The sequence below is a fragment of the Saccostrea cucullata genome, unplaced genomic scaffold (assembly GCF_032062105.1).
Source record: "Saccostrea cucullata isolate Sc308-1 unplaced genomic scaffold, CSIRO_AGI_Scuc_v1 ctg1279, whole genome shotgun sequence".
In the NCBI taxonomy this organism is placed as follows: domain Eukaryota; kingdom Metazoa; phylum Mollusca; class Bivalvia; order Ostreida; family Ostreidae; genus Saccostrea; species Saccostrea cuccullata.
The window spans coordinates 25,991-53,910 of record NW_026939973.1 but is presented as its reverse complement, the minus strand read 5'-3'; the positions used below and the strand labels follow the sequence as shown (position 1 = coordinate 53,910).

Sequence of the window (27,920 nt, the reverse complement as noted above, 5' to 3'; positions counted from 1 at the left end):
ATCAGTGAAATTGCACGATTGAGTATGGCACCTAAAATGCCATCAGGTATTTTATTAGTGATGTTTTGTTTATTCATATCTCCAATGCTTTGGAGGTCCGTATTTACTCTGCTCCTATTTTGTATTGTTTAATGGACTTTTGATTTTAAATACTGTTTGTTATCTCCATATGTTTCATAAGCAGGACAAATAATCTAAAGCATATCTTTAACATGACTTTACTATAAACGAATACTCAACGTATAAACATCTCCTGTTTATATTTTAATTTCGTCATCAAAAAGTTGACTTGATTGATGTTACATTATTTTCATCAAAGCCAAAAATAAATTATAATCACTAGGTATTATTTTTTAAGCATTACATATAGTTCATCGTAGAATTACAGAGCGTTCACGTGATAAGAAATGAACACTGTCCTTTATAATCAACATATTTGAATACACAAAAAGAAACGGATGAAATGACTTGGAGATTTTGTGAAAATAAATACTGATCAAAAATGAATTTTAATCAACATAGATATTCCTCCTTTAAAAATTGTTGTAATATCTTAGTGCAATTAAAAGAAGTTTAAAATTTACATGTACTACTATGCGGTATATCAGAAAATAAATGTAAAATAAATTGTTCAAAGGGGTTTTATTCTGAAAGAACATGTACGTTAATAGGGTTTTTCTACAAAAAAAATTTAAAGACGGAATGTGTAACAGTAGAATGACACTTACCAAAAGTACTAAAAATTTACTTTTGATTAAGCACCAAAATCACTTCCTAAAATTCATCCAACGAAGGACCATTATATAAAGAAATAATTTTAATTTTATTTGAAATACCAAGTCGGCTATTCGTGTCTTGGTTTTTTTAACGTTACAAGACGAGGAATATTATTCCTTTTCCTAATACAAGTAGCTGTGGAAATTTTATATCCATTGAGCATATTCCATTTCATTTTTTAATGAGAAAACCATTGTTGTTTATCAATTTGTAGACACCGCTTAGTAAATCACCTATACGCATTTCTTGAACAGTGGGTCTTTCATTAATGAAACGTACAATGATGTATATGTCAAAAATGCACAAAAAAGTATAAAATTATGATGTCACTCATAATCAATAATACTTCAAATGATTTTTTGTAGTTTAAAAAAAACAATATTATATTGTCCTTCTTTGGTGGTATTGGAGTTAAAATTGCAGCTATTGCTGAAAAAGACACACGTTTACTCGGTTTATGCAATTTCTTTCTGCAACTTATACAGCATACATTCCCTTACTAATAATAAAACATACGTTTTATTTTAAATCATGAATGATGTACTTGTTTAGCATATCCAGAGAGTTAAAGCTATTTTTGTATATATGTGTTTAACATATTTTGCATTATATTATCATGCAGAATTTTGTTTGTGCATTATATAATTTATTATAATTATAGGTTTCTTTGCTCATTTATTTAAAAGAAATTACACATTAAAAAAGTCAAAATCTTAATCACTTACATGACTAAAGTCATTGTATTTACAACTGATTATATTTTTTTTCTGAATGTAGATCTAATGTTTTCTTTGCAGGCGACATAAATTCATGTCAATGGGTTAGAAACATGGATATAATTCTTTGATTTTCTTTCCTCCTAAGGCTAGGAGAGTGATTATTAGAGATATCTTTCTTATTTCCTTCACAACTAGAGCAATCGTGGTAAAATTGTTCAATTTTAATTCATCTACACCCTTTTTTTCTATGAATGAAGCAATGATACCTTTAGTTGTGTACTTTAAGGGGAAATATGAGATATATTTCTTTCTCTGAGTCGGTTGAGAAAAATAAAGATGTATCCACTTTTCTAATCCTGCGACATGGTATTAAGTCTTCCCATTGGAAAAAATTTGTTTGTATAATCTGTCGTTAATACCGGTATTCGTTATTCCTGTACAGTATTATTATCATGCATGTTTGAAAGTGATTTTAGTATATCATGTAAATAAATATCTTTAAAATTTAACAATGTATTTTTATGTCAAAGAATTGCTTCTGTCAGATAAATAAAGTCAAATAGTGTAAACTGTTATCAGAAAAAAGAATTGATGTAGATAGATGCACCAATTTTGAAACGCCACAACTTGCCGGTAGTGAGCTGTATATTTTCTAGTTGCCACATACAGTCTCTTGCCCCTGACGGATCTCTTTCATGCAAAACCTACGTTACCTTCGATTGATTGATTGATTGTATACTGTTTAACGTCCCTCTCCAGAATATTTTACTGATATGAAGACGTCACCATTGCCGGTGAAGGGCTGCAAATTTAGGCCTATGCTCGGCACTTACGGCCTTTGAGCAGGGAGGGATCTTTATCGTGCCACACCTGCTGTGACACGGGGCCTCGGTTTATACGGTCTCATCCGAAGGACCGCCCCATTTAGTCGCCTTTTACGACAAGCAAGGGGTACTGAGGACCTATTCTAACCCGGATCCCCACGGGACTGTTACCTTCGAAAACAAACTTGTTTTCTTACATGTATAAAACCAAACATGTTATTTCAGCAAGATATTCAGAGCAACGTACGTACTACCTGTGCATGGATTTATTTTAGGGGAATAGCCCCCCCCCCCAAAAAAAAAGTAACTAAAACTAAACCATTTTCTAAATTTGCCCTCAAATGTAAAGCCTAAATATGATTTGGAATAAATTATTTGACCATTCATTGTCACAGAAGAAATGTGAACAATTATTGCGGGATTCATTTAGGAATTAATTTGTATTCAATGAAAAAGTCATTTAAAAGTACATTTCTTTGAAAAATAAACATTTGAAGAGATCAGGACTTGAGATTTATGTCTTAATTGTCTTGTATGTGTCAACCTGGCCGATTAATAAAAAGCAATGCAATTGTATACCATCCAAATCTGTGTCGACACCTAAAGTATTTATTAATTAATCTCCTTCGGGCATAATTAACACGCAGTTCCACGCATGTATTTGGGTATCACTGTTACACATCAAGATGAGTGAACTGCAAAAACTATTTATTTCAATAAATGAGGTATTTTATTTCAGTAATATTGAACATAATCAGATGGTTTCATTCGCGTTATTTATAGATGTACAATAAAACTAATTTTGTTGAAATTGTTTCAATTGCTACATAGAGACTCTAGTAAACTTCAGAAAATATCATCGGTCTTTACATACTAGTATATTAATGTCTGTCCAAAATTTCATATTCCTCTATGGATTCTAGATAAAAGGTGTATCTACATTCAGTATGGCCTTATTTTAAAAAGGTTAAAAATATACAGGTATACATGCACTTAGAATAAATTGTGTTATGATCTGTTATGTTAAAAGTTTATTCGAGCAAGTCAAATGTAGTCTCAATGTATTCTCCGGTTCCCTTTACTGTGGCAGATACATTGATTTCTGTCATTCCGAAAGTGTAATGTTCTTCTGCTTCCCATTTGCCTTCGATATAATCAGGTGCAGAAATCTTAAGTTTCCCAAGAAGTTGAAAGCTCTCATCAATGACTGTTGCATTTTTTTGCTCAGTGCAATATATTCTTAAATTGTACTTTTTCTGTGACTTAGAAACAGGAACTCCTGTACTAGTCACTGTTTTTCCAGTCGAGGGCACTTTTGTATCTCTAGCAATCAGTTGATCGAAAGCCTCCTTACATCTTTCAATGCCATTTTTATCTATATAACGCCTTTCGTCCGGATGCTTCTTTGGATTAAATATTGGTTGTATGGCTGCTCCATAAGAATAACGCAGAATTCTTGCAGAGACTACCCGAGGATTTTGTCCAAATAGCACTGCTCCTTTGATAATAGCCAAGCTGCAGTCATTTGGTATGACAATGTTTTTGTCCAGGAACTCTTTTTTGAATCTTTCTTGTAACAAGCTACATTCGCCGTATCCTCCAACAATAAGTATGTTTTCTAAATTTGGAATATTCCGCAAAATTTCCCAAACATGTTGGATGATCTGATTTAGTGAGTCTTCGAAAAAACTCTTCATCAAGCTGGCAGAAATTTTTAGCTTGTCATTTTTAATTTTGACTTGATCTTTTAAATAGGAGGACTCAATAGCTTTCAATTTATCCTCCTCCGAGCACATTTTGTTTAATATAAGTGATAGCCTTGTAACAAAAAAAGTTTGAAACTCTGGAGTAATTGAGCGCTTTTTTCTTTCAAATTCTCTGAGTAGTGTCAAATATTCTTCGATATCATTAATTTTGAGCTTTTCAAGTGCTTTTTGTCCACAAATTATATCGTATATTTCTAAGTACTTTTTATCAACATAAATCCCTCCATATGGTCCCCCACTCGCGCGATAGAGCTCTGTCAATGACCCATCCTCGTCAACTTCATGAACACTAAAGTCAGCTGTGCCTCCTGAAAGATATCATCACAGTCAGCAAGAATATAGAAGATATTTATACAATGTGATCTCATATTTTCTTTCAAATTACTCGGTGAATGATGAATATTCGAGAGGCTAGATGAGCCAATATACAGAATTTCAACGAGATGGATAAAGCAAATATCAAATCACACAATTATAAATGTTCATTTTATTTCATAAAATTTCCTTTTAAAAAATAGAAATAACCCTTTTGAAATCATGTCATTGAATGAAATATTCAATGACACAAAATATTGATGTCGTCGTACTTATGATCTTTATTCAAAAAAGTAGTTCATATACAAAATATTTAATCTTTGATGTTTGATATCTTCGTATATCAAAACATATGAGACAATCTGCTGGAGATTTGTTTCAAACAACTTTTTAAATTTAAAGTTGTAAGGACTGAGGGATTGCGATTTCTACTCTAAAAAAACAACAAATATTAGAATTATAATTATATTCATGTATTTAATGCAATAATTTATTGTGAGGTTTTCAATAGGATTTATGCTTGTGAATTGTGCATTCTTAATTAGACCTATGCCTTGGCATATAGATTACATGTATGTAATAGATGAGGTAAGGTCACGAGGTCCCGCACACTGACTACTTAACATGAGGAAATGCTATTAATAAAGCACCTACCCGTGGACAAAACATATATTTTTTATGGAATCTATCCTCCACATGAGCACGTATGAAATAAACAATAACCATTTTATTATATCAATAATATAGGGTATTGGAAAATCTTAAATTTTGTAGCATACCTCCAATATCTGCAACTAAGTATCTAGTGCCAGGAACACTTATAACTTTCCCTATTCCAATCTTTAGATTTTCCAGAGGGACTTGTTGACAGTAAACAGAAGCTGCTTCTGGCTCCAAAGCTAACACTATGTGATCATTTCCTATACCGGCCTGTATAAGCAATATGGTCATAATTATCCCATGTACATATGTACAATACTTTTTACTTCAATGTCAAAAGTGGAATTTTAGAATTTGATATTCTAGATTATTTGTTGAGTTAAAAATCAATATTAATCCATAATTTATATTTATCCCATGTTTACCCGGTCGATATATTACGTAACAAACACAACATGACGTCATAATAGGCACAGTATAAAAGTGATGAAGCATTTAGCAGAGAAAATCATTTATAAACCACAGATAGAACGTAAATGTTCATCGGTAGGATAAATGCGTAACATAGTGTTTTAGTGACAGGGTAGTGGATGATACCTGATCAGTAAATTTCATACATGACTCGGCCCCGCCTCGCCAGGCATGAAATTTACTAACCAGGTATGTTACAACGCACTTTGAAAAATTACGCACTTTCAAAAACTTCAAAGTGCGTTAAATTTGGGACCAACTCAACGCAATTTGAAAAAATACAATTTCTTTTCAAAGTGCGTTAATATCGACCATATTAACGCACTTTGAAAAGAAAAATGTGTATGGCTTGGTCAATATTCTTGCAAATCGTAGGTATGATAAATAATTGAATCTGTTTGATAACTCTTCGTTGATGAGGTTACTTCAGGATGAGAAAGTGAACAATTTTGATTTCCTATGCTTTGAAAATTCGTTCTCTCTTAAATGTTTTACTGTGATTATTTTTTTTCCAGTTTGCATGCATTTTATGTAAACTAAATTTATTGAAAGTTTTCAATGTCATACTAATTATACAAATACATATATTTATGTGTAACATAGACATCGTTACTTGGTAGGGGTTGGGGGCTTAGTCACACAAATGTTTTGCAAAGATAAACATATTATAGGCATTGAAAATTCGGCTTACCGTGGGGGGGAGGGGGAGGCGGTCACTTTTAATGTGCTACCGACGTCTATGTACAATGTATTCGAAAAAAAAAAGAGATTGGCTAAGTCTATATTTTTTTTGTTTTATACATATAATTTTATCAAACTGTGTTAAATGTACCCATGGTAAAAATGTTTATGTACACTCTTAACGCACTTTGAAAAAAAATTCAAAGTGCGTTGATTTTGTCCCAATTTTAACGCACTTTGGAATTATTTTTTAATGTGCGTAATTTTTTCAAAGTGCGTTGCCACACAGGTATCATACCGTGCCCTGTCACTAAAAACACGGTAACTAAAATATACCACAGTTATGACATCACAATGGTTTTTTACGTTAACGTATTGACGCCAACTAAAGTGGAGTCCTATGATTATAAAAACAGTTCAGAAAATTGCTTTTGAAGCATTAAATTTAAACATGGGATAAAGAGAATCTCCCAAGATTTGTAGTTAGATATGACATTTATCCAACTCTTTGTGTGTTTTTATCCCCTTGCCAGTGTTTGGAGATTAAAAAAAACCCACACAACTCGTTTGATAAATATAATTTCCAACTACATATGATAGGAGATCCCATATTCAAACCTACTTCAACCGCTGCAGTTCTCATAAATTGTTTTGAACGATCATTCCAAATGGCAGGAACCGTCAGGACATATTTGATTTCCGTCCCTCCGGGTTCTATTCCTCTTTCCCTCATGGTTGTGAGACAATGATCTTTAAGGTATTTTATAGACAGAGAAAATATTTTTATGGCTGAAAGCGATTTTCCAGAGACATCATCAATATATAAATCATTTTTCACATTCTGAAAAAAAAAATAAACATTTATCAAAATACAATAGATACATGCAGGGGTAATAAATAAGTAACTCATATGAATGAATATTATTTTCAATAAAAATTAATCACAGCATTGGAGCAAAATTGATTTTATGAGAGCATCTATTCAATTGCTTAGATTAATAATTTGTGCATTTTAAAATATCTGTTTTAATTTGTGAGCTATTGAGTGATTGATAAATCCCTTAGTTGAACCAGAATTAAGAATTGCTAGAAGAACATATTAGGCAATCTTCCTCTTCCTTAAAACTAAAAGCGTTATGTCGAGAGTACTATGCTTTAGGAGTTTATTTCTCATTTTATTGTATCCCTGTAATCGTTATATCCATTTATTAAAAAAATTCTATGAACATTATAAAAAAAACTTTAAGACAATCTCCTGTTTATGTAGAGATGATTTATTAAGACTTAGTTGATCGTTCAATGGATACATGTATATGTATGTGTAACGTGTTGAGGGGTCGTACCTGGTTGATTCCAGGATCTCGGTAAAGATTGATATTTACAATAAATAACTTTCCTTTTAAAAATGATTGGTTTAATGATTGATCTGCAAAAATATACAGATATGGCCCTTCCCTTTCTTAGGGGAAAATCACACTTGATTGTCGGCCTTATATTTACAAAATCACTGGTTCGCCCAATAGCACCGGACTGACACCAATATTGCCTTATTCAGGCTCGTAGTGTCAGTCACGACGCTAAGTCCAATCTCCCAGTGGTCAGCCTCTGACAACAGAAGATACTGAATTGTCCTTATTCAGGACGCACAGTCATCCACTGCTATCAGAGACCTACACTATCTAGAGAGGTCACCAGGCAGGCCATTGAGGGTTGACTTCCCTCTATGATCGGCCTCTAGATGGTTAGTCACACAATACTATCTTCTTTATTGTGGCAAGCCTTCATCGTCAGGCAATCCACCTAGTATTGATAAAATATTGTGGTAAGCCTCAGTAGTACTAGGCCACCCACCCAACTAACCATATCGCCAAAATCTGCCTCTTCTTCCTCTGGCACCTGGACAAAAAGGAACCTCGCCGCTTAGCTGCGCTTGATTATATATCTTTGTTTTAGGTCATGTGATTTGCTTCAGCCAATCACAGATCCTCAATGGCCGACTTGCATAATTAGAATACACAAACCCATTAGTTGTTACATTACCCACGCTTTCGATGACATGCGACCCGCATGTAAACCAAGGAAAATGTTACCAAGGTTTTTTTTTTCTTTTTTTTTTCTTCTTTTTTTTCAAACTTAACTTAAACTTAAAAGTTTGTTTATTTAGTTCTTTTGTGACATTGTCTGCATGAAAATCATTGAGTACTGCCGGGGTATCAATGAATGGCGTGCTGGATACTTGCTTTGGTTTGAGGCTTGTCTGTTTATTTTCCGTTAGTGCAAAGCTAGGCTCGTCATCTTCGAGGAAACTGGTAGTTTTCCTTATGTGTTTAGGTGTTGCACCAGTCCCTTTGTATGACCTATCACCTAATGTGGTACGCCTGCTTTCAGGTATGCCTGAATCATTGGCGTTTGCCTTCTTAACTTTTTCTGACAAGCTGTCTTGTAAGCTTTTTAATTCCTTCTCAACAGCAGCCATCATATTTTACAAAAACAACCCAGCAATAAAAATACAAAGCAAAATTTACAAATAAAAAATCAACCAATGATCAAAATGTAAACCGAGATCCCACCGCTGCCACCAAATTTTGTAACGTGTTTAGGGGTCGTACCTGGTTGATTCCAGGATCTCGGTAAAGATTGATATTTACAATAAATAACTTTCCTTTTAAAAATGATTGGTTTAATGATTGGTCTGCAAATATATACAGATATGGCCCTTCCCTTTCTTAGGGGAAAATCACACTTGATTGTCGGCCTTATATTTACAAAATCACTGGTTCGCCCAATAGCACCGAGCTGACACCAATATTGCCTTATTCAGGCTCGTAGTGTCAGTCACGACGCTAAGTCCAATCTCCCAGTGGTCAGCCTCTGACAACAGAAGATACTGAATTGTCCTTATTCAGGACGCACAGTCATCCACTGCTATCAGAGACCTACACTATCTAGAGAGGTCACCAGGCAGGCCATTGAGGGTTGACTTCCCTCTATGGTCGGCCTCTAGATGGTTAGTCACACAATACTATCTTCTTTATTGTGGCAAGCCTTCATCGTCAGGCAATCCACCTAGTATTGATAAAATATTGTGGTAAGCCTCAGTAGTACTAGGCCACCCACCCAACTAACCATATCGCCAAAATCTGCCTCTTCTTCCGTCTGGCACCTGGACAAAAAGGAACCTCGCCGCTTAGCTGCGCTTGATTATATATCTTTGTTTTAGGTCATGTGATTTGCTTCAGCCAATCACAGATCCTCAATGGCCGACTTGCATAATTAGAATACACAAACCCATTAGTTGTTACATATGTACATATTTTTGTATTATACTAAATATACTGTTTCTGTAGTGTTTCTGAAAACAGTTATTTTCTCCACACGTTCAGGCAAATTTCATTTATACAATACTTCGTAAGGTTTTACAACGTTTAATAAGATGAACAATGGAAGGAATTTAGTTAAGTTTGTCCTCTACATGCTCATAAAATAAATTGATGTTATGTTAATGTTGTTTGAGGTGCCTTAAAATATTCTTGGTTCATGTATTGGACATTTATATTAGTCCGTTGTGTAACCCCGTTATGCTTAAATTATCTCTCGTTTCCAACTATCATTGATGTCCCTGGCATACCCAACAAACTTAAGAGTGATTCCTTATATTTTCAATACATTTTGGAATAATATTGTAAGTTTACTATGAAATATTCTCTAATAGATTTAAATTATGGCATTCAATGTATAACGACCATATTTTGTACATAATAAACGAAAAGCCAGAAATGGCGTGTTGAATGTGTTTTAGAATAAATAATGAAGGAATAAACAACATTTTAATTATTGTTTAATTAAATTAACTTCAGATTTTACATTGATATTTCCATAGAGAGCAAATGTTTTATTAAAATGTTGTAAAAAGTTATGCAGAGTTCATACAAATCTCTTGATGAATATATGCATAAACTCTTTTTTTACCAAAATATGAAATAAAATGAATCATTTAGCATTGATATTTCGACAAAATTAAATTTTCTATTTTTCATCAAGGGCAGATAACTCTTTAAAAACTTTACAGTTACAAAATGATTTATTAAGCTTCCTATTTGTTAAAAATCTTATATCAATTTGGTTCATTTCACTTTCATCGTTTTCTAGCTGAGTATAAACCAATTTAAAATTATTCAAAATCCCTTCATTATACATTGATGCATCCCTTGTCAATTTCAATAGTCCCCGCTAACTGACGTTAGACCTAAAGACGGGCGCACGAGATTAACATGCATTCTACTAAAAGCTTTTCAAAAAAGGCTTGCCTGACTACTGCAATCAATATCCATAGAACCTGTAAGAGAAACAATCATAACGTGTCTTGGAGAAGGGGAAAGAAGGGCAATTATTTCAGGAGTGTGCATTATGGTTGCAACTCACCAGAGCAAAAAGGAAATGGAACAAATCTTATATAAACATGCTAGTTGTTTGTAGGTGGAGGATCACAATTTCTTCATACCTATACATGGCACTCAGGATAAGTGAACTGCAATCTTTTTGTTAAGTTGTTTTTCGTTTGTCGTGTTTTATGTACGTTTGTTCTGCAAAGATGATAGTTGGTTTTGCATTCATATATGTTTGTAACGTACGTGGTCGTTGGTTTTGCTTTAATGTATATTTGTTCTGAAAAAAGGTCTGTTGATTATGCATTGTATATCATCTGTTAAGTTTTTATGGTCATTGAAATTAAAATAATTGTTTGTTTTCTCATTATGTTATTTTTGCCCTTTCCGCTGCCCATACATTTGACTTCGTTTAAATAGACAGAGGCCTATTCAGCAGAGCGAACGTTCGCGAGCGCTCTCCAAAATTACAATTGGACGTATAAAGAATTTTGGCGAGCGCTCGCGATCGTTCTACCTGCTGAACAGGCCTCAGACATTAAAAAAAAAACATGTAAAAAATCGCTGACTTCACGATCACATGACATTGCACATTCTCAAAAGCGGTCCCAGGCAATGCCAGCTAAGAGCACCGAAGTGTAGATCTATCAACGGCATACCAGAGGTAGAAAAAATAGAGATTATTTACAGCAAAAATATCAGTTCACAATGCTTTTAAACTTCAAAATGAAAATAAAAAGATCGATGCTTATGCATTAAAGCAACAAGAGTTTCAAATTAGTCAGTATATTGTCACATCGTAAATTCAAAGCAAAAGGATAAACATGTGCAGACGAAAGCAGTTGCAATACATTTTTATTGCAACTTAAATAAGTTGCAGTATATGACAAATCTCCCTTATTATTGTAAATGCAGAATATTTATCCCTTAAAACACAATAAAGCCCTGTTCACATAGAGGGTTTAATTCGCAGTTAATGATTGAGAAGTAAACGAATGCAAATTAAAACTAGCGCTAATTGTAACGGGGACCGTTACAGATGTTCCCCAAACGCTCCGGATCCCCAACTACCTTTTGGGGCCATATTCCCTGTAAGCTTCATTAAATAAGACAAACTCTATGCATCTGAGATTTTAACAACATTTACAAAGAAGTGTACAAAAATCATTTAAACTTTAGCATTGCACGCGTGCACATGTGAATGCATTTGCGTCATGACCATATCATCTTGTCTACACAATCTATATTTTTAATACACTGAATATTAAAGTATTTAATCCAAAATTATTTAAAAAATACGCTCATACAAGTGTATGTTTGATTTTACTCATTTCACGTGCACGCACGTGTATACATGAGCATGGTGACCATACCTTCTTGTAGAAGTCCATTACATCTATCTATGTTCTAAATTCCACCCCGTTTGGGTGAAAACTAAGGGAGTTATAGCTGTTTAAACTTTCAGCCAATCAGATTGCAGCACATGTACACGCATGTGTATGCATGTGCATGGTGACCATACCTACTTGTAGAAGTCCATTATATCTATCTTTGTTCCAAATCCCATTCTGTTTGGTTGAAAACCAAGGGAGTTATAGCTGTTTAAAGTTTCAGCCAATCAGATTGCAGCGCACGTGCATGCACGTGTTTTCATGATAATTGCTTCATTTCATGTTGTAGGATATCCTAATGCATGGCTATGTTCAAAATTTCAAAGGATTTCGTCAAACAACAAGAAAGATACTGAGACTTTAGTTGCAGCCAATCAGAGCGAAGTGCACGTGCATGCGCGTGAGATCTTGCTATTTTCACCATGTCGTCATGTCTATACTACTAATATATCCTCACATTATGAGTTTCAAAGCATTTCATCTAAAAATAGAACAGTTGTGGCTATATCTACTATATTGGTCATTTCACGTGTTGCACGTGCACGCTCTTGCAAGCACGTGCGCGCAAAATGACCTTGATTCCGCAAATCTACATAACATGTCTACTAACCCTAAAAAGGTTTTACCTACATCGGACGAACAGTTTACAAGATCATTCCCGGACAAAAAAGTTCCAGGAAGAAGAAGAAGAAGAAAAATAATAATAACTAGAGCAAAGCTCGTTGCAAAGCAACGAGTAGGTCTTCCGTCCTGTTTGACCGGAAGTTAAGTTCATTTAAAAAAAAAAATTAGTAATGACGTTCAAAAATGGTTTAAATCCTCCAAATCTATGTTAATTATTGTAAAATAAGGCCATTTGTTTGCTACTTCCGGTTTGACCGGAAAAGATGTCGACGGACGGAAAATTGAGTTTTACGCTTCCAGTGACATAGATTACCCTAAAACATGTCAAAAATCGCAAAAATATGCATTTTCTGACTACTTCCGGTTGGACCGGAAGTGACGTCGCCGGACGTATTCTGACGACTCCAATAGGTAAAGCTTGACATTTTGAACAAATTTGCTTCTTTGATGTATTACAAATTCTCAATACTTTTTGAGATATTTAGGAAAAGCTTTTATCCCGTATGGGCCCTTAATTTTAGGGGCCAGCCCTTTTTTCGAGATATCATTTGAAAGATCTTGAAATTCTACTCTTCTTTTGTTCTATATGTTTTAAAAAAATATCTCCAGGTAAAAAGATATCGTGGAAAAAGTGTTAAAAATTTTGAAATTCACGAGAGGACTATTTTTGGGCCTTAGCGAGCGCCGACGTGCGGCACTTCCGATAAAAATGAAATACCTTACGCACATCTATAGACTTAGGACTATCATGCCTGAAAGTTTCACGCTTCTATCTAGAGCCATTTGTTAGAAAGTCTGCGGACAACCCGACCCTTTAAAAAATCATAAAATCGACAATATCTCCGAACCGGAAGTGACGTCATCAAATAAAAAAAATTTGTATCAGGTTCAAGTAATGTTACATAAGTTCTGAAAGTTTCATGGAAATCCATCTAGCCGTTTTCGAAAAATCGCGTGCACAAAATCGGTAAGAAAAAAAAGAATAATAATATAGAAGAAAAAAAGTGAAAAAGAAACCGAAGAATAACAAGAAGGTCTTCCGCTGAAGACGGAAGACCTTAATAATAATAATAAGAAACAGAGTAAAAACAATATGTTCCCCAACTTCGTTTGGGGAACATAATAATGCGAATTAAATTGCTTTCACGCAACAAGTGAAGAGAAGTAAACTAATGCGAATCAAAATTCTATTTCTACATATAAAGGCTATTGAAGAAGGCCATTAAGACGTCATCTGTAAATCACGTCATGTATGAAGAACCATACATTAATTTGATATATCATATCAAAATGGCTACATGTATACATTTTAGTGGTTGACAGTTAATTTTCCTTGATTTTGAACCAAATATAGCACAAATACCTATATCTAACGACCAACATGTGTCATTTGACATAATTTAGGCCTTCCTTATGTCTCAAAATTAAATTTATTCGAAATAGCTTCGCTTAGCATTCTCACGGACCTAATGGAAAGTAATTTAATGAGCAGTTAATTACTAGTAATTCGAATCATACTAATTCGGTATTATATATTCTCCGTGTCAATGCGATTTATATTTAATTCGCAGTAATTTACATTTCGATTTAAAATCTCTGTGTAAACAGGACATAAGATAATATCTATAATTTTTATAATTAGCTGTTTGTATTCGATAATAATGGCGTGGTATATGATCTAATTATCACATCTTTGGCCGTATTTGTCGCCATCTTTTGCTTTTTGTAAGCCGAATGTATTTTTTTCTTTGTGACCTATTTTATATTGGGGAAATCAGAACGTATGTGTTCATATCTTGTACCATGTATATATTTATATGTGCCTGCAAATTGTTTGTATTGATTTTTGCTGATCCCCCTCTTGTTTGTAAAACTTAATTTTTCGTCATTTACTATTGAATAAATGACATTTTCATTCTCACAGATATTTGTCCTGTCGTATTTGAAATATAATTCTGAGCAAAACAAGCTGCGGTTAGCTGTTTGTATCTAGGAAATAGTGAGAGACATAAAATAAAACTAGGACGTTTCATTCTACGGGGCCTATGCTGATACGAATATAGCGTATTTCTTGCACATCATTTACATTTATGGAATTCAAGCTCGGTCGTTATCCTTTTTCTGTGTCTTCGGTCAATATCAATTGCCATGAGTCCTTATGACCACATATCGACCATTCACTGAAATTCATAATAGTTATATTATAGAATCACTCACAGTGAAAACACTGACACAGTCCTACATCCAAAGTCAATTAAAGTGCCTCAAAAAGTAAAAAAAAACACCTGAGGATATTTAACTCGGAAAACAAAGGAAATGTTTTAAATTTGATAGAACAGTATTCGAATGATCAGAAAACACATATGATAGCTCTTGAAAGGGAAAATATATGGAACATATCCAATGTAAGTTTTGCAGTGAATTACGTTATTTCTTATGAGATTATTAAAAATTAAAATTAACTATGACAAAAGCATTCAAACTGGTGTTTCAAGTAGTCGTATTTGATAGAGATAAAATAACTTACCAATTAAAAACGACAGTGCAATTAAAAATTTTCAATATATTAAAAATTGTTCCATATTTACATTTAATTAATCTACAAAAAAGAAGAATATAGATTTTGAGAAAATGGCATCTCATTTTTTCTTTGATAAGACTTGCATACTCAAATTAACAAAAAAGTTTGTGTGTACTTGCATAAGTTTACCTTTTACAAAATGACTCTCAAATAAGACTCTCACTAAAATCAATACTAATGATTGTTATTTGTTAAACAACTGCATTGTTAAAATTAAATACAGAAAATAATTATAAATATTGCAAAGGCTTAGATATAATAGTATAATGAAACACAATAATAACGATTAAAACTTAGTTCAAAGTTTTCTTTAAATATTTTACTCATGATGTAAAACATGTGATCATTTGAGAATTATTTTACTGAACTAATAAAATAATTACATCTAATTTCCCCACATCCACTTTCTAACACTACCACAAATAGATCCGTCGCTCATGCGGCCGAAAATAAACCGCAGCTACTGCTGTGTTAGTGAGTCAATGTTAAAAAAGAGCGCGGCTGACAGAGGGCTCTTTACATTACTGGTCACCTTTCTGTATATCAAGTATCAGACAGGCAAACAAGTCTTGTACACAAACCAACAGGTTAGATTAAGGTGTCTAAGCTACAATGTACATGTATTTCCGATTTATATAAAAAAGAAAATATGTAATTCGCTAAAATGTATTTATTCAGTGTGAATGTTATGTCATATGGGTCTGCTCTACATGCATGACGTGATTTACTGTACCAATGACATCATAATAGTCTTACTGAACAGCCTTATTTTAGAAATTAAATTTTTAATTTGCATAAATTAACTTTGCTTAATCTGTCATGTGAACGCAATTAAATTTGCCTTACTGTAATTTGCATTCCTTTACTTTGCATTAATGTACAGCAAATTAAACCCTCCGCGTGAACAAGGCTTTATTGTTTTTTTATGGAATAGATTCTGCGTTTACAATATTAAAGGAGATTTGTGATTCGATTTAATTTACTTTGCATTTATTTCACTACCTGTGACATGTACATTATCAAATGTGAATGTCTTACAATAATAATTACGTTTGTCCAACAATATTCAATCTGACATTTCCACAAAGGACCAACATTGGGTCAACCTAAACAAACAGTTGTTAAGGTTGACTCTTAGTTTGCTTACGATTATACAATTGACGAACAATAGTATGCCATCATGGTATACTAACGTTGGGACGATGAACAAAATGACCGTGGGCCACCTAGAAGGGCCAACGTTGAAAAAAAAAAATAGCCCAACAGTGGCCCAACAATGTCTTTCTATCCTGGATGCGTTTTCAAATGCAGACGACATTTTCGCTCAAACAGTCGAAATATTTATTCTAAATGTAAATTTGAAATCACCTTAAAATGAAGTTCCATCTTAAATCTCTGGAAAAAGAAGTACCCATGGTGCTCATCTTCAGATGTCAGTGAAGCGTAAAATTCTTCCGCCTTGAATCCGAATGAATGGAATGTCTGGTCTGGATTCAACAGTAAACATGTAGGAGTTTTCATAGAAGACATTCCTCCTTGTCCGGAATACCATACATCTGGGGAATAAAATGTTAATGGGTTGCCACTGAATGAAAAGGCATAACCGCTGTATGTTGTTCCAAAATCGATAGCAACTACTATCCAAGTGTTGCCACTCGTTTTCGAAGCCATTGGTTCAACTTGTAAAACTTCGACAGATAACAAATATATAGCAGCACAATAGTGTTCATTTTATCTGTATGAATCCATTTTTAAAACGTAGATCATTCCTCTTATCGGACATTTTCGGTTGAGTGAACTATGGATCTTCAGTATGGAGCACATTTTGCGCAAAAATATTTAAAGTAAAGTATATAAAGTATTTTAAACTGCTTTTTACACCTTGAATGGGATGTCGTCAAACATCGCTAAGGGTTTATTTAAACATGAACTACATCGCATATGCTGCCTTCTAAAAAAATAAAATAAATTGGTCCAAGAAATCCAGGCCCTTAAGAACTATTCCAGTTTTAGGGCAAAACCAAGCATTTTTGGTGAACATTAATAAGTAAAAACTAACTCAGGTAGGTAACATAATTTTTTTTTAAGTTGGGGGAGGTGGGATAGAACAGTCAGAAAAAATCGACTAGTTCTAAGAAACCTTACATGTAAAATAGGTTCCAATATCTTATATTACTAAAGTTTATTCATTAACTACAACATTACCCTATTTAACTATAACAGGTCGAGACCACTACCTTATATGGAAGGCAATTTTCAACACGTGACGATGTCTTCGTCACGCCCGTTCTCCAATCAAGTGAAAGATTCCCAAAGCATAACAGTCTACCACGTGTTTAAGATTCAATGGCTACACGTGGTTTTCGTCGGTTTACTGCACAAAATTTAACTCGTCACCGGAAAAACCGTAGAGCTTCTGTAAAACTTAATTAGACCGAAATTGAAAGATTATATTCTGAAGACACTGCTTCATGCTCACATTTAATATTGGAGTTGTTTTAGATGATTAACAGTTGCTTCGAATATCGTACAAACGCTTTGACTTTTGCATATACAAAAAACACTTTCTGATAATATTGAGGGGTTAAATAATAATTGCACACTTTCTCCTGCTGTCTAAAAACAAGGACCTATATACTATCTGCGAAAGCTATGTACACGTGAAAAAAACTCAATGTTTTATCGACACGAAAGCACTTATACGTCTCTTTTAAAACATTGCTGTGACGTCATGCCTTTGTTCTTGCAGTCTAAAAATTTACCTGTAGCCGTCCGATAATAATAATTACCAGTCTGATAATATATTATTGGACGGCAATGATAACAAAATCGGACGGTATTTAAAAAACAAAAAGAAGAGTGAAATTAAGATTAAGTATGTCCAGAAATCCCCAATAAAAATGTTAGGAAACAAATTCAGGGAAAACAAACGAAAGGAAATTAAATTGCTACAAAATAGCAAATCCATGAAAAAAGTCCAAGTTTAAACCTTCCTCAGAATTAATACTTTCCACGCTTTAAAAGAATTTTTGATACAGCACTTTGAATAAGCGAAATCAATTTAAATCCATTTCTGCAAAAGAGTCTGCAAATCTCCTTATTTTATGTTTGTTCCCCGATGGCCACACTTTTAAAACCTGAGAATATTTCCATCATCTAAACTAAAACTTCAGGGTAAAAATCTGCATTTTTACTTTCCATTGTGATGGTTATAATATCACGCAAAATTATTTCGGTATCAATGTCAATTTATGCACATCATAAATAAAATAGTTCCCCCCCCCCCCAAAAAAAAAATCTTTCACCGCCGGACCCCCGTCCTGCTAAACTAAACGAAATGAAACAAGAGTTCACTCACTTTTTTTACTGTCTCATTTCTTTTATCTGCTTATCAGACGGGTAGAAAACAATGGATGCCTAAACTCCCATTGTCTTATTATCGGACTCCTCCAGGTAACTTTTGGACATTTAAATGGCAATGTTTTAAGTAAGATATATGCCTCATACTATTCTATATGTAAAATTATCAGACAGTTTTCGGCCCTAACGGGCCTCAAACAGTCTGATAATTTTACATATAGAACAGTATTCGGCATATATCCATTACTGAACAATGGTATACTAGGCTGATGTATTATAAGTTGATATAAGGCTTCATAAAGCAAATTTTGTAAATGTGAGCATAAAAATGAAAGATTATACATCATTTCAAATATTTCTTTCAAAAATTTCAAAAAAAGAATTGAAAATAAGTTTCCAAGGGACAATTCAAGTTGCCTTTAATTTTCAACACAGCTAGGTACTTGTAGTAGCCCACAATGCATTGCGGCTCATTCAGCAATAGGTAAAGTAAACATATTAGCTAATTTACATGCAAATTTATTCTAACGTCAGAAAATCTAGTGGTCTCGACCTGTATAATGCAACAAAAATTAAGGAAAAGATGTAGGGGGGGGGGGGGGGGGGGGGGGGGGGGCAACCGGGCAATGTTCAATGAACATTTAATGTCTATATTTTCAACAGTAAAGTGTATTTTTTCAACATCCTTGAAGCAGGTCCCACTAGGCCCCTGATGCTACGTGTCTGTTCCTCCATGAGCCAAAAAGAAAAGACCATTAGATGTGCTTATTTTGGGGACAGATACATAAATAGCTGGGTTTTTTTTCTGTAGCGTATCATATATTGTATGATTATAGCGGAGGAGGGTTCCAGTGCCATCCTTTAGTTTCATAAAACAATGAACTTCATATGTCATATGTTCGAAACTTCATAAAAATCCTTACAAAAATAAAATTGCGGGTTCCAGTAAATGTTCAACCAAGCCTCTTTCGTCACCCCTCAATAAGATGTTGACAGTAGTGAAGGAAAAACTTCAAGAGTACTGTGCAACAATATATTCAAGAAGTAATGTGAATCAGATGTGGATACTCAACAGTTCCAAAGAACTTTTGGACAATTTAAAATCACAAGAATTAAACAAAATCAACAGCTTAAAAACTTACGACTTTTCAAAATAATGCACAACCATTCTCCACGATAAATTAAAGTCCATTTTTTTTATATCATTGATAACTACTATTTCGATAAAAATGAAACTCGTAGATTTACTTACCTGGTCATTGGTCATTTGCAAAATTATTTTGTTAAAACACATTCTGATTGCACACACAAGTACTCTGAAGTTGATATCAAGGAGATGCTTGGGTTTCTAATTGACAAATCTATGTGGTTTTTGGAGATAAGGTATTACAACAACTTACTGGTATTCTATTGGGTACCAATTGCGCTCCGTTATTAACAGACCTTTTTTTATTTCATATGAAGGAGAATTTGTGCAAAATTTTATGCGTGAAAAGAAGAAAACACCTATTGTGATCCTCAACTCGACATTTAGATATGTCTTTTCCATTCCTAGGTCGATAGATGTATCCTGGTGAGTCTGAGATAAAAGATACCACAGAGTCGGACACATCTGCGTCATACCTGGATATTTTACTTGAAAAAAAAGTTAATGGTAATCTTAAAACCAGGCTTTATGATAAACGTGATGACTAAAACTTTTCTATCGGCATCTTCCCTTACTTATATGTGCAGTAGTATACCCTCATCACTTGCATACGAAGTGTATATATCTCGGTTGATTCGATACGCAAGATCATGATCAACTTATGTACAATTTCTAAAACGAGGTAAATTACTGACAAGCAAGTTGATGAAACAAGAATATCAACAGTCTCATTTAAAGTCATCATTTCGTAAGTTCTATGGCCGATACAATGATCTTGTCAGCAAATACAATTTATCATCGAGACAGATGCTGACTGACGTTTTTCATACTTACTGTTAGTCCATTATTTATACACTGAATTAACGACGGATTTTTTCGTTATTTCCCGATCATGAAAAGGAGCACACGACGGGTGTGACCGGTAAGCAGGGGACTCCCTCCATGGCATCTGATCCCACTTCTGATGTTTCGAAGGTCCGTGTTTGCTATCTGCTCCTGTTTTGTATTGTTTTGTGGACTTTGATATTGAATACTGTACGTTATCTCCATATCCTTCTTCGCAATTCATTCCTTACATCTAGAAAATTTATTTTGTGGAATACGTTTCCTGTGGTTTATTTGTCGTAGTAAAGCTCCCCAAGATTTCGGCATTACACGTGTTTTTTAATCCTAGTTAAATAACCTACATTTCCAGAATGTAATCGACTTCAAATATCTGATTCAGAATTTGAAGCCAAGATTTATGACAACAGATTTTTTAGAGCCAAACTCCAAATTTCTTTTTCGAACTAGCCCAGGCCAATGTTGATAACCTACTTGCAAGATTTTTAATACTATTTTCAAGGGGTCAGAAATACTGTGGTCCATATATAATTGATATATCATATCATTTAGAAGTATTACGGTTTTGGCATTTGATATTTTGTGCAGATGTACATGTTACATGATGTTGTATGGGATCCTTTTTTGTTTAAAAATACAGAGTCGAATGTATCTAATACCCATTTTGATCGATTTGATTACATGTATATCATTTGTTTGTATTAGTTATTTCAATTTTGCACGATATGGTTTATCATAGCCGCTACCTGCTGTAGAAGTTCACCCAACCGAAAATGGCCATAACAAATCGAAAATTTTTATATTTGCAGCTTTAATTCTAATTTAAATGTGTCAATTCTATTTCTTTGCAGAGTGAATATTGACAGAAAATATTAGTCTATGATAGGTTTTGAAGATTAAGGGTGATAATTTTGATATAATTAAAAAAAAGCTACTGTTAAAAAAAAATTGAAACAAACAAAACTTTCTTACATAGTATGTTTCTGCTTTCACCATTTTGAGAATAAAGTGACAATCAACCTTTTCTAACTAATTATTTTTGCTTTTAAAAATGTTAACTGGACACGCCTTTTAAAGTAAAATATCGTTCTGTTTCTAATTTTCTCAATGTGTTTCTTATTTTCAAACATTGAGTTAATCTCCTTCAAAAGCAATAGCATTTTATTCAAATGAAAAATAGATTATATTATAAAAAATGTGTATTTTTTCAGAAATTGATAGTATATGTCAATTACCATGAAATAGCTAACAGGAAGAAAAATTTGCATTTTTTATGTATTATATTCCTAGGAAAATGGAAAGGAAAATATTTTTTCCCATAGTGTGTTTGATTTTCTTATAAATAAACTAAAAAAATGTTTAATGAAGCATCTGGTACAAAAAATTACATTTCTAAACATATTTTTCTGAAAATATTACTTCTCGGGTGATCTCAAAGGTTATTAAGAGACGTGTGAAATTGTATTGTAAGAAACAAACACTTGTAAAAAGTGGAAAAAAAGACCCAGGGCTATTTAAAAAAAATTCACCAGTGTGTAATTCCATTGCTTCTCTCTGTAATTTTGAATTCCAGACTGTATGTATAGCAATAATAATAATTCAGAGGAGCCTTAACAATCCAGCGAACATAGAAGTCGAGAAGTTTATGATCGATTCTCTCAAAGCATTTTATTTCAAAGCATATTACTTCTATATATAAATTAAATAATGAAGTTTTACATTGGTCTAACTTTATATACTGATTTAGAAAAGTTTTTTAACGCGATAAATTTTTCGTCAGTTGCAAGAAGGTAAGCGGAAGCATTTTTTTTTCAAACCTACTGAGACATTATTTCATATATCAAACCCTTTTTCCTGTTAGGTGTACAGCTCAACACACTTTTTATACCCAAATGGATTTACGCACAAATTAAAGTCATATTTTTCTTGCAAGGAAACTTAAAATTTTCGAGTTTCAATTTCGAGACATAATCTTTATATTATTAAATATTTTATGTTTCAGGTGTATATTCTCTAAAATCAATATCTAAAGTTTTAAATGTCTATGTTTTAAAAATGAATTGTTTTATAATTTGTATGATGTTAAATGTGTATGATTCTACAATAGGTATTTACAAATTAATTAATCGAACTTTCTTTGAAACTTTTTGGTTGAAATGTTCAAATTTACTTCTTACAGATGAGTATTTTTCTAGGTTCTTTGCACATTTTCCATACTTTTCTTTGTTTTGTAGAAATACAGTTCCGAAAAATGACTAAACTGCATTAAAGAATCATGTGAAAGGATAGGATAGTAATGTTTTGTTTATCTTTCAACATAGTAAATTGTAAATATTGAAAAAAAATTCTTTTACATTAACGGTCTGAAACTTTGAAATTTATTGTTGGAAGGTATCTTTCATGATGCTAGATTTCAGGAAGTTAACTTGGAAAAAATGCCATCTTTTAACATGGAAAGCAGTCGAAAGATGAAAAAAATACTTCTTCCATCTTGCGCTTTAGTGCCATATTAATGTATAGAAAAAACAGAGATTACATAAACAGCACAGTTTCTGTACTAAGGCAAGGCAAAAGTATGCTTTAAAATGAACGGGTAAAAAATTGGTTGTATTTGACGAAAAACCATGAAAAAAACATTTGGAAACTCTCATATCATCCAAAAGTATATAAAAATTCTAATTATTATGTGTGAATTATATTTAAAGTAATGGAATATGACCACAATTAATTTCTACATCATTTTTAAAATATATATTTTGTTGTCATGTTTTACAATTTTTTATTATAACAATGTGACCTTAATTTGTGCGAAAAACCATGTGAGTTTAAAAAGTGCGTTGAGCTGTATATCATTTATGTCATTTAGTGTTGCCGTGTTATCGTGTTTCGTATGTTATCTATTAAGATACTGTAAGTGGACTAAAATAATTCAAATTCAAACGCTATTTTAATCTAAAATTCCGAGTCTGTCTACCTATGGTCAGCAGACCATATAGTGGACATTTCACTATAAATGTTTTGTACTTACGATTCCTGCAGATCGCATGCCAAGTACGCCGATTGTTTTCAAAAAGTTGAATAATTATATGAAGATATTTACCGTCATACCTTGTTTATTGATGTATATAATAAACATTATGAAGTATTGTTTCTTTTAATCAGGATATTATATTGTTTTCTGTGCTTGTAAAATAAAAACGCATCCCTTATAAGATGCTTGTTTCAATCTACAGCTCTACAGATATTTTCATTGGAGAAAAAATCAAGTATGAAAATCTTGCAAGTGAAACAAGATTAATTCTTGTTTAAAAAAAAAGAAATTTGTGTGATAAGAGAAAGAAATGTTCATTTTTAGCAACATAAAGACAAAGGGTGCTATCGTTTTATGCAAACTTTTATAAGTAATTTATAAACAAAAGAAAAAAGAATTAAATATTTATAACGAACTTAAGATTTGTTTGAATTGTCTTTCATTATAATGATCCCTATTGTTAAACTTCGGTAGGACAATTCCTTGGATTGCTCTGAATTTTTTCTTTGTACTTTAAAAAAGTCTTATCTCTTATAAGATTGAATTGGACCTTATAGATACCTTTATTCGACAACAAACTTCACACTGTATTCGCTCAAAAACTAGATACCTTCCAAACAATATGTGTCCGTAAAATACTCAAGATATGCTGCCCGAAAAAGATCAGCAATAAGGAGCTGTATGACTGAACACACAATTGCCAACTCAGATTAAAGAGAAACGATGGAAATAGATTGGTCAAGTCATGAAAATAAAACCATCAGATATATCAAAAGTAGCCTTATATAAGATGGACTCCATGATGATTGAAAAACAGAGGGCGACCAAAGGAGACATGGCTACGGTCAATTGAAAAGGAAATGAAACAACGGGGATGGACTTGGGTCATAGTACAATCAATGTCAGCAGATAGACAGAGATGGAGGTCCTCGGTGCAGGCCATTTGTGCTCAAGACAGGAATAAGTAAGTAATGCCCATTCTTCTTTCACATGTTGAGTGATATTTTTTTAATATAAATGCATTCAACATCAAAGAGTTTTTCAGGATGTAAATGCTTTTACATTTTATTTCCATCACCGCCTGCATGTTTAAAAAAAAGAAAGCATTTATAGCTATACTGTTGCTTAGCGACAATATTGCGGTGTACTGACAGCCAATATACCATTCACATGATATTTCATCATGCACATACAGTTATAAGGATGAAGTGAATTTTTAGTTTTAATGTTGTATAGACCTTATTGACCCTATTGAAAAAATGTACGATCAATCAAAATGTTGGGGGTTTTAGGGGTATAATTTTTGCCTGAGGAGGGCTGTTTGGATATTAATGAGACATTTACTTTTATTCCTTAAAGTCCAGAGATAGATTCATTATAATTTTTCAACATTATATCTAAAACGAATAAAATAAAAATGTTCAAAACTTCTAACTCATAGGATAATATTTACATTCAGTGTAATTTTCTTTATGAAATCTGTAAGAAATCACAACGTTCAAATCTCTATAACAAATGCAAACCTTGTCACAGCACATTATAGGAACTATATGCATTTTCAATACTCTAGAATGAAGGATATGGAGATAACGAACAGTATTCAATCTCAACGTCCATTAAACAATATACAAAATAAGAGCAGAGCAAACACCGACCTCTGAAACATCAGAGGTGGGATCAGGTGCCATGGAGGAGAGAGCATCCCCTACTGACCGGTCACACCCGCCGTGTGCTCGTTGTCATGATCAGGAAATAACGGAAAAAATCCGTCGTCAATTCAAAATATCAAAATGTACATAATTTTGACTTAATTAATTTCAAAAAATATAACCCTATTAAATTAACGTCAAAATGCAAAAAAAAAAAAAAATGAGCGTTTAAAATTAATAATTCATTTGTCACCTTTTTTTCTCGCAATGTTCGTTTGCGTTATTCAAATTTGCAACGTCACAAACGTTAAAAACGGCTGTTACGTCTATAAAGTACACTAGGTTTGAAGGCCGCTAAATTCACAATAAAGATTGCGGAAATAAACAATTATGAAGATAAAAAACTAGAGAATGTAAATATTAGCATTGAATTCATATTTTAAGATGTCTTCGGTCCTATAATACACCTGGCCGTGCCGACAAATTATCATACCGCGCTTAAAAGCGCGGTATTCAATTTGCCGGCACGGCCAGGTGTGTTATAGGACCGAAGACATCCCAAAATATGAATTCAATGCTTAAATAAGACAAGTTCCGGTGAAATAATAAATATGCATATGTCTATCGACCTGGAGCAGCATTGATAGCGCTAGGCCATTTTAACGTCATTCAACGGAATTTTTTCGCATGTGAAATGATATGGAAGCCTTTACACTTCAATTTCCTCTCTATTATCAAATATAACATTCCAAAAAATGCAATTTATCTTTTTTGAATCAATTCGTTAAAAAAAAAACTTTTAAAAAATATGTGCTGTTCCTTCCCAGTGTAAAACATAGTTACATAGAGTGTCGAATACAGCTTGTATTGCCATCTTTAAGAACCGATAATTAGTCCGTGATAATTGATGGTTGTCCGGAGAAATTTTTGTACTCTTGTTGAATATTTAGCAAGAAAAAAATATACTAATAAACGAAATAAAACTCTTAGAAGTGTTTTCTTTTCATTGTTATTGTTTTAGCAGGTTATTTAGTCTGGAAAGATTTCTCTTCTCCATAAAGTACACAAAATTAAAGATACTAGTATGCTCGCTGCAGATTTCTTAAATTTATCTATGATCTCCGTATTTCTGATAAAAATTCTTACAAACCTATGCAAAATGAAGTCAAAATCAAAGTGAAAAAATATATTCCTAAATTGAATTAGTTTCGCTCTCACTAAGGGTCATCCAGGAGTTCGGACGTTGGCGTTAAATTTTTTAATATTGGATTTCATGAGGGGTACGTACGCCTACCATTGACACATTTTTAAATAAACCGCTGCAAAAGAATGGAATAAAATATTTGTAAGAATTCTTTTCTCCTGTATTAATTTTTATTCATTTTTCAAAGGTATATGCAAATTTTTCCCCCGAAAGAAGTTCATTGGAAAAAAGAATATATAAACCAAAGTATAATTTAATAATCATATATAATTCTAATTAAATACGCGGAAATGGAAACCAATCATACCAGGAAGAATATACATCAAATCAAAACCAAATCGTAAATTGGTTTTACAATACATTCTTTTCAATGGATTCTAGAATATACTTCCTTATGTACCAACTGGTTGTAATTGCATCTTTTCAACTTCATGTACTATCAAAATGTACAGGGTAAGTTTATTATATTGGTAACTTAATACCTTCAGGTATGTAAAATATATAAAAAAAAATAATCAGAGTTTAGTTCTTTCGTCAATTTTATTGTAGCAAAAACGGACCCGATTGTTGTTTTGGATTCTCTTGGGATTCTTGGAGCCAAAGCTGCAAACGTAAAACAAGGCCTTTTCTTTTAATGATACTGTTTTGTGTAGTTCTTTCATGATTAAACAATTTTACATATCCGGTAGCAAGGAGACAAAAGAATAAAAAGTTTCGAATGAAACAGTTATGCACAATGAAAAGTTTTTTTTCGGCTATGTATTACATTCAGTTATAATTAAAGTTAATATTGAAATACTAAAATGAAAATATTTGCATGAACTTGAAAATGTCCATCGACGTAACAATATTTTTATAAGGAGAAAAAAATAAAAGATAAAGTTTAATGTTTAAACAATTAATTTTTTCATGTTTATTGCAACCAAAAATACCTTCACTTTTTGGTTTACGAAGCTATTTGAAAATGAAATATAATATTAAAAGATGCATATCTATCAACAATTCAAATCTACATTATTTTGAAGAACAATGGAATTAGTGGAAAAATATTTTGAACAAATGTAAAATTATTTGACATGCTTTTGCTTTTAGTTTATATGAAAGAGGCAATTGTTGATTAACTGATTATTATAAAAGAATCTTGATATAAATTTATAATTTAATTGGATGTATGGATAGGTGCGTGAGTATTAAATATCCATTGTAATTCTGCCGTTATTTTAATTTCATTTTCTATGTAATACAATGGATAATAAAAAAAACAAAACAAAAAAATATCATGTGGTTAAAATTTATATCTTATTTAAATTTGAGAGATGAAAATGTACGATGTTTTAAGCAATCTACTTTACCAAACACAGTTATCAGTGCCTGTTTGTGTATTTATACATAGGAAAAAATTATCATGCCTTTCAAAAACGCTAATTAACCTCATCTGAATTTGGCATTAACATGTTTGTTAAATCTGAATTCATTCTTGTTTTAACACGAC

At 32.7% G+C, this 27,920-nt stretch overlaps 1 protein-coding gene across 1 annotated transcript; it reads right to left on the bottom strand.

The window, feature by feature from the left end:
- Window positions 1-3,129: 3,129 nt before the first annotated feature.
- LOC134254375 (heat shock 70 kDa protein 12A-like) lies at window positions 3,130-8,689 on the bottom strand. The gene is made up of 4 exons (XM_062736906.1): window positions 8,450-8,689; window positions 6,836-7,054; window positions 5,181-5,331; window positions 3,130-4,394 (listed from the first exon to the last, which is right to left on the bottom strand). Exons 1-4 carry the CDS (start codon window positions 8,687-8,689, stop codon window positions 3,352-3,354), a joined length of 1,653 nt encoding a protein of 550 aa, XP_062592890.1. The 3' UTR covers window positions 3,130-3,351.
- Window positions 8,690-27,920: the final 19,231 nt, after the last annotated feature.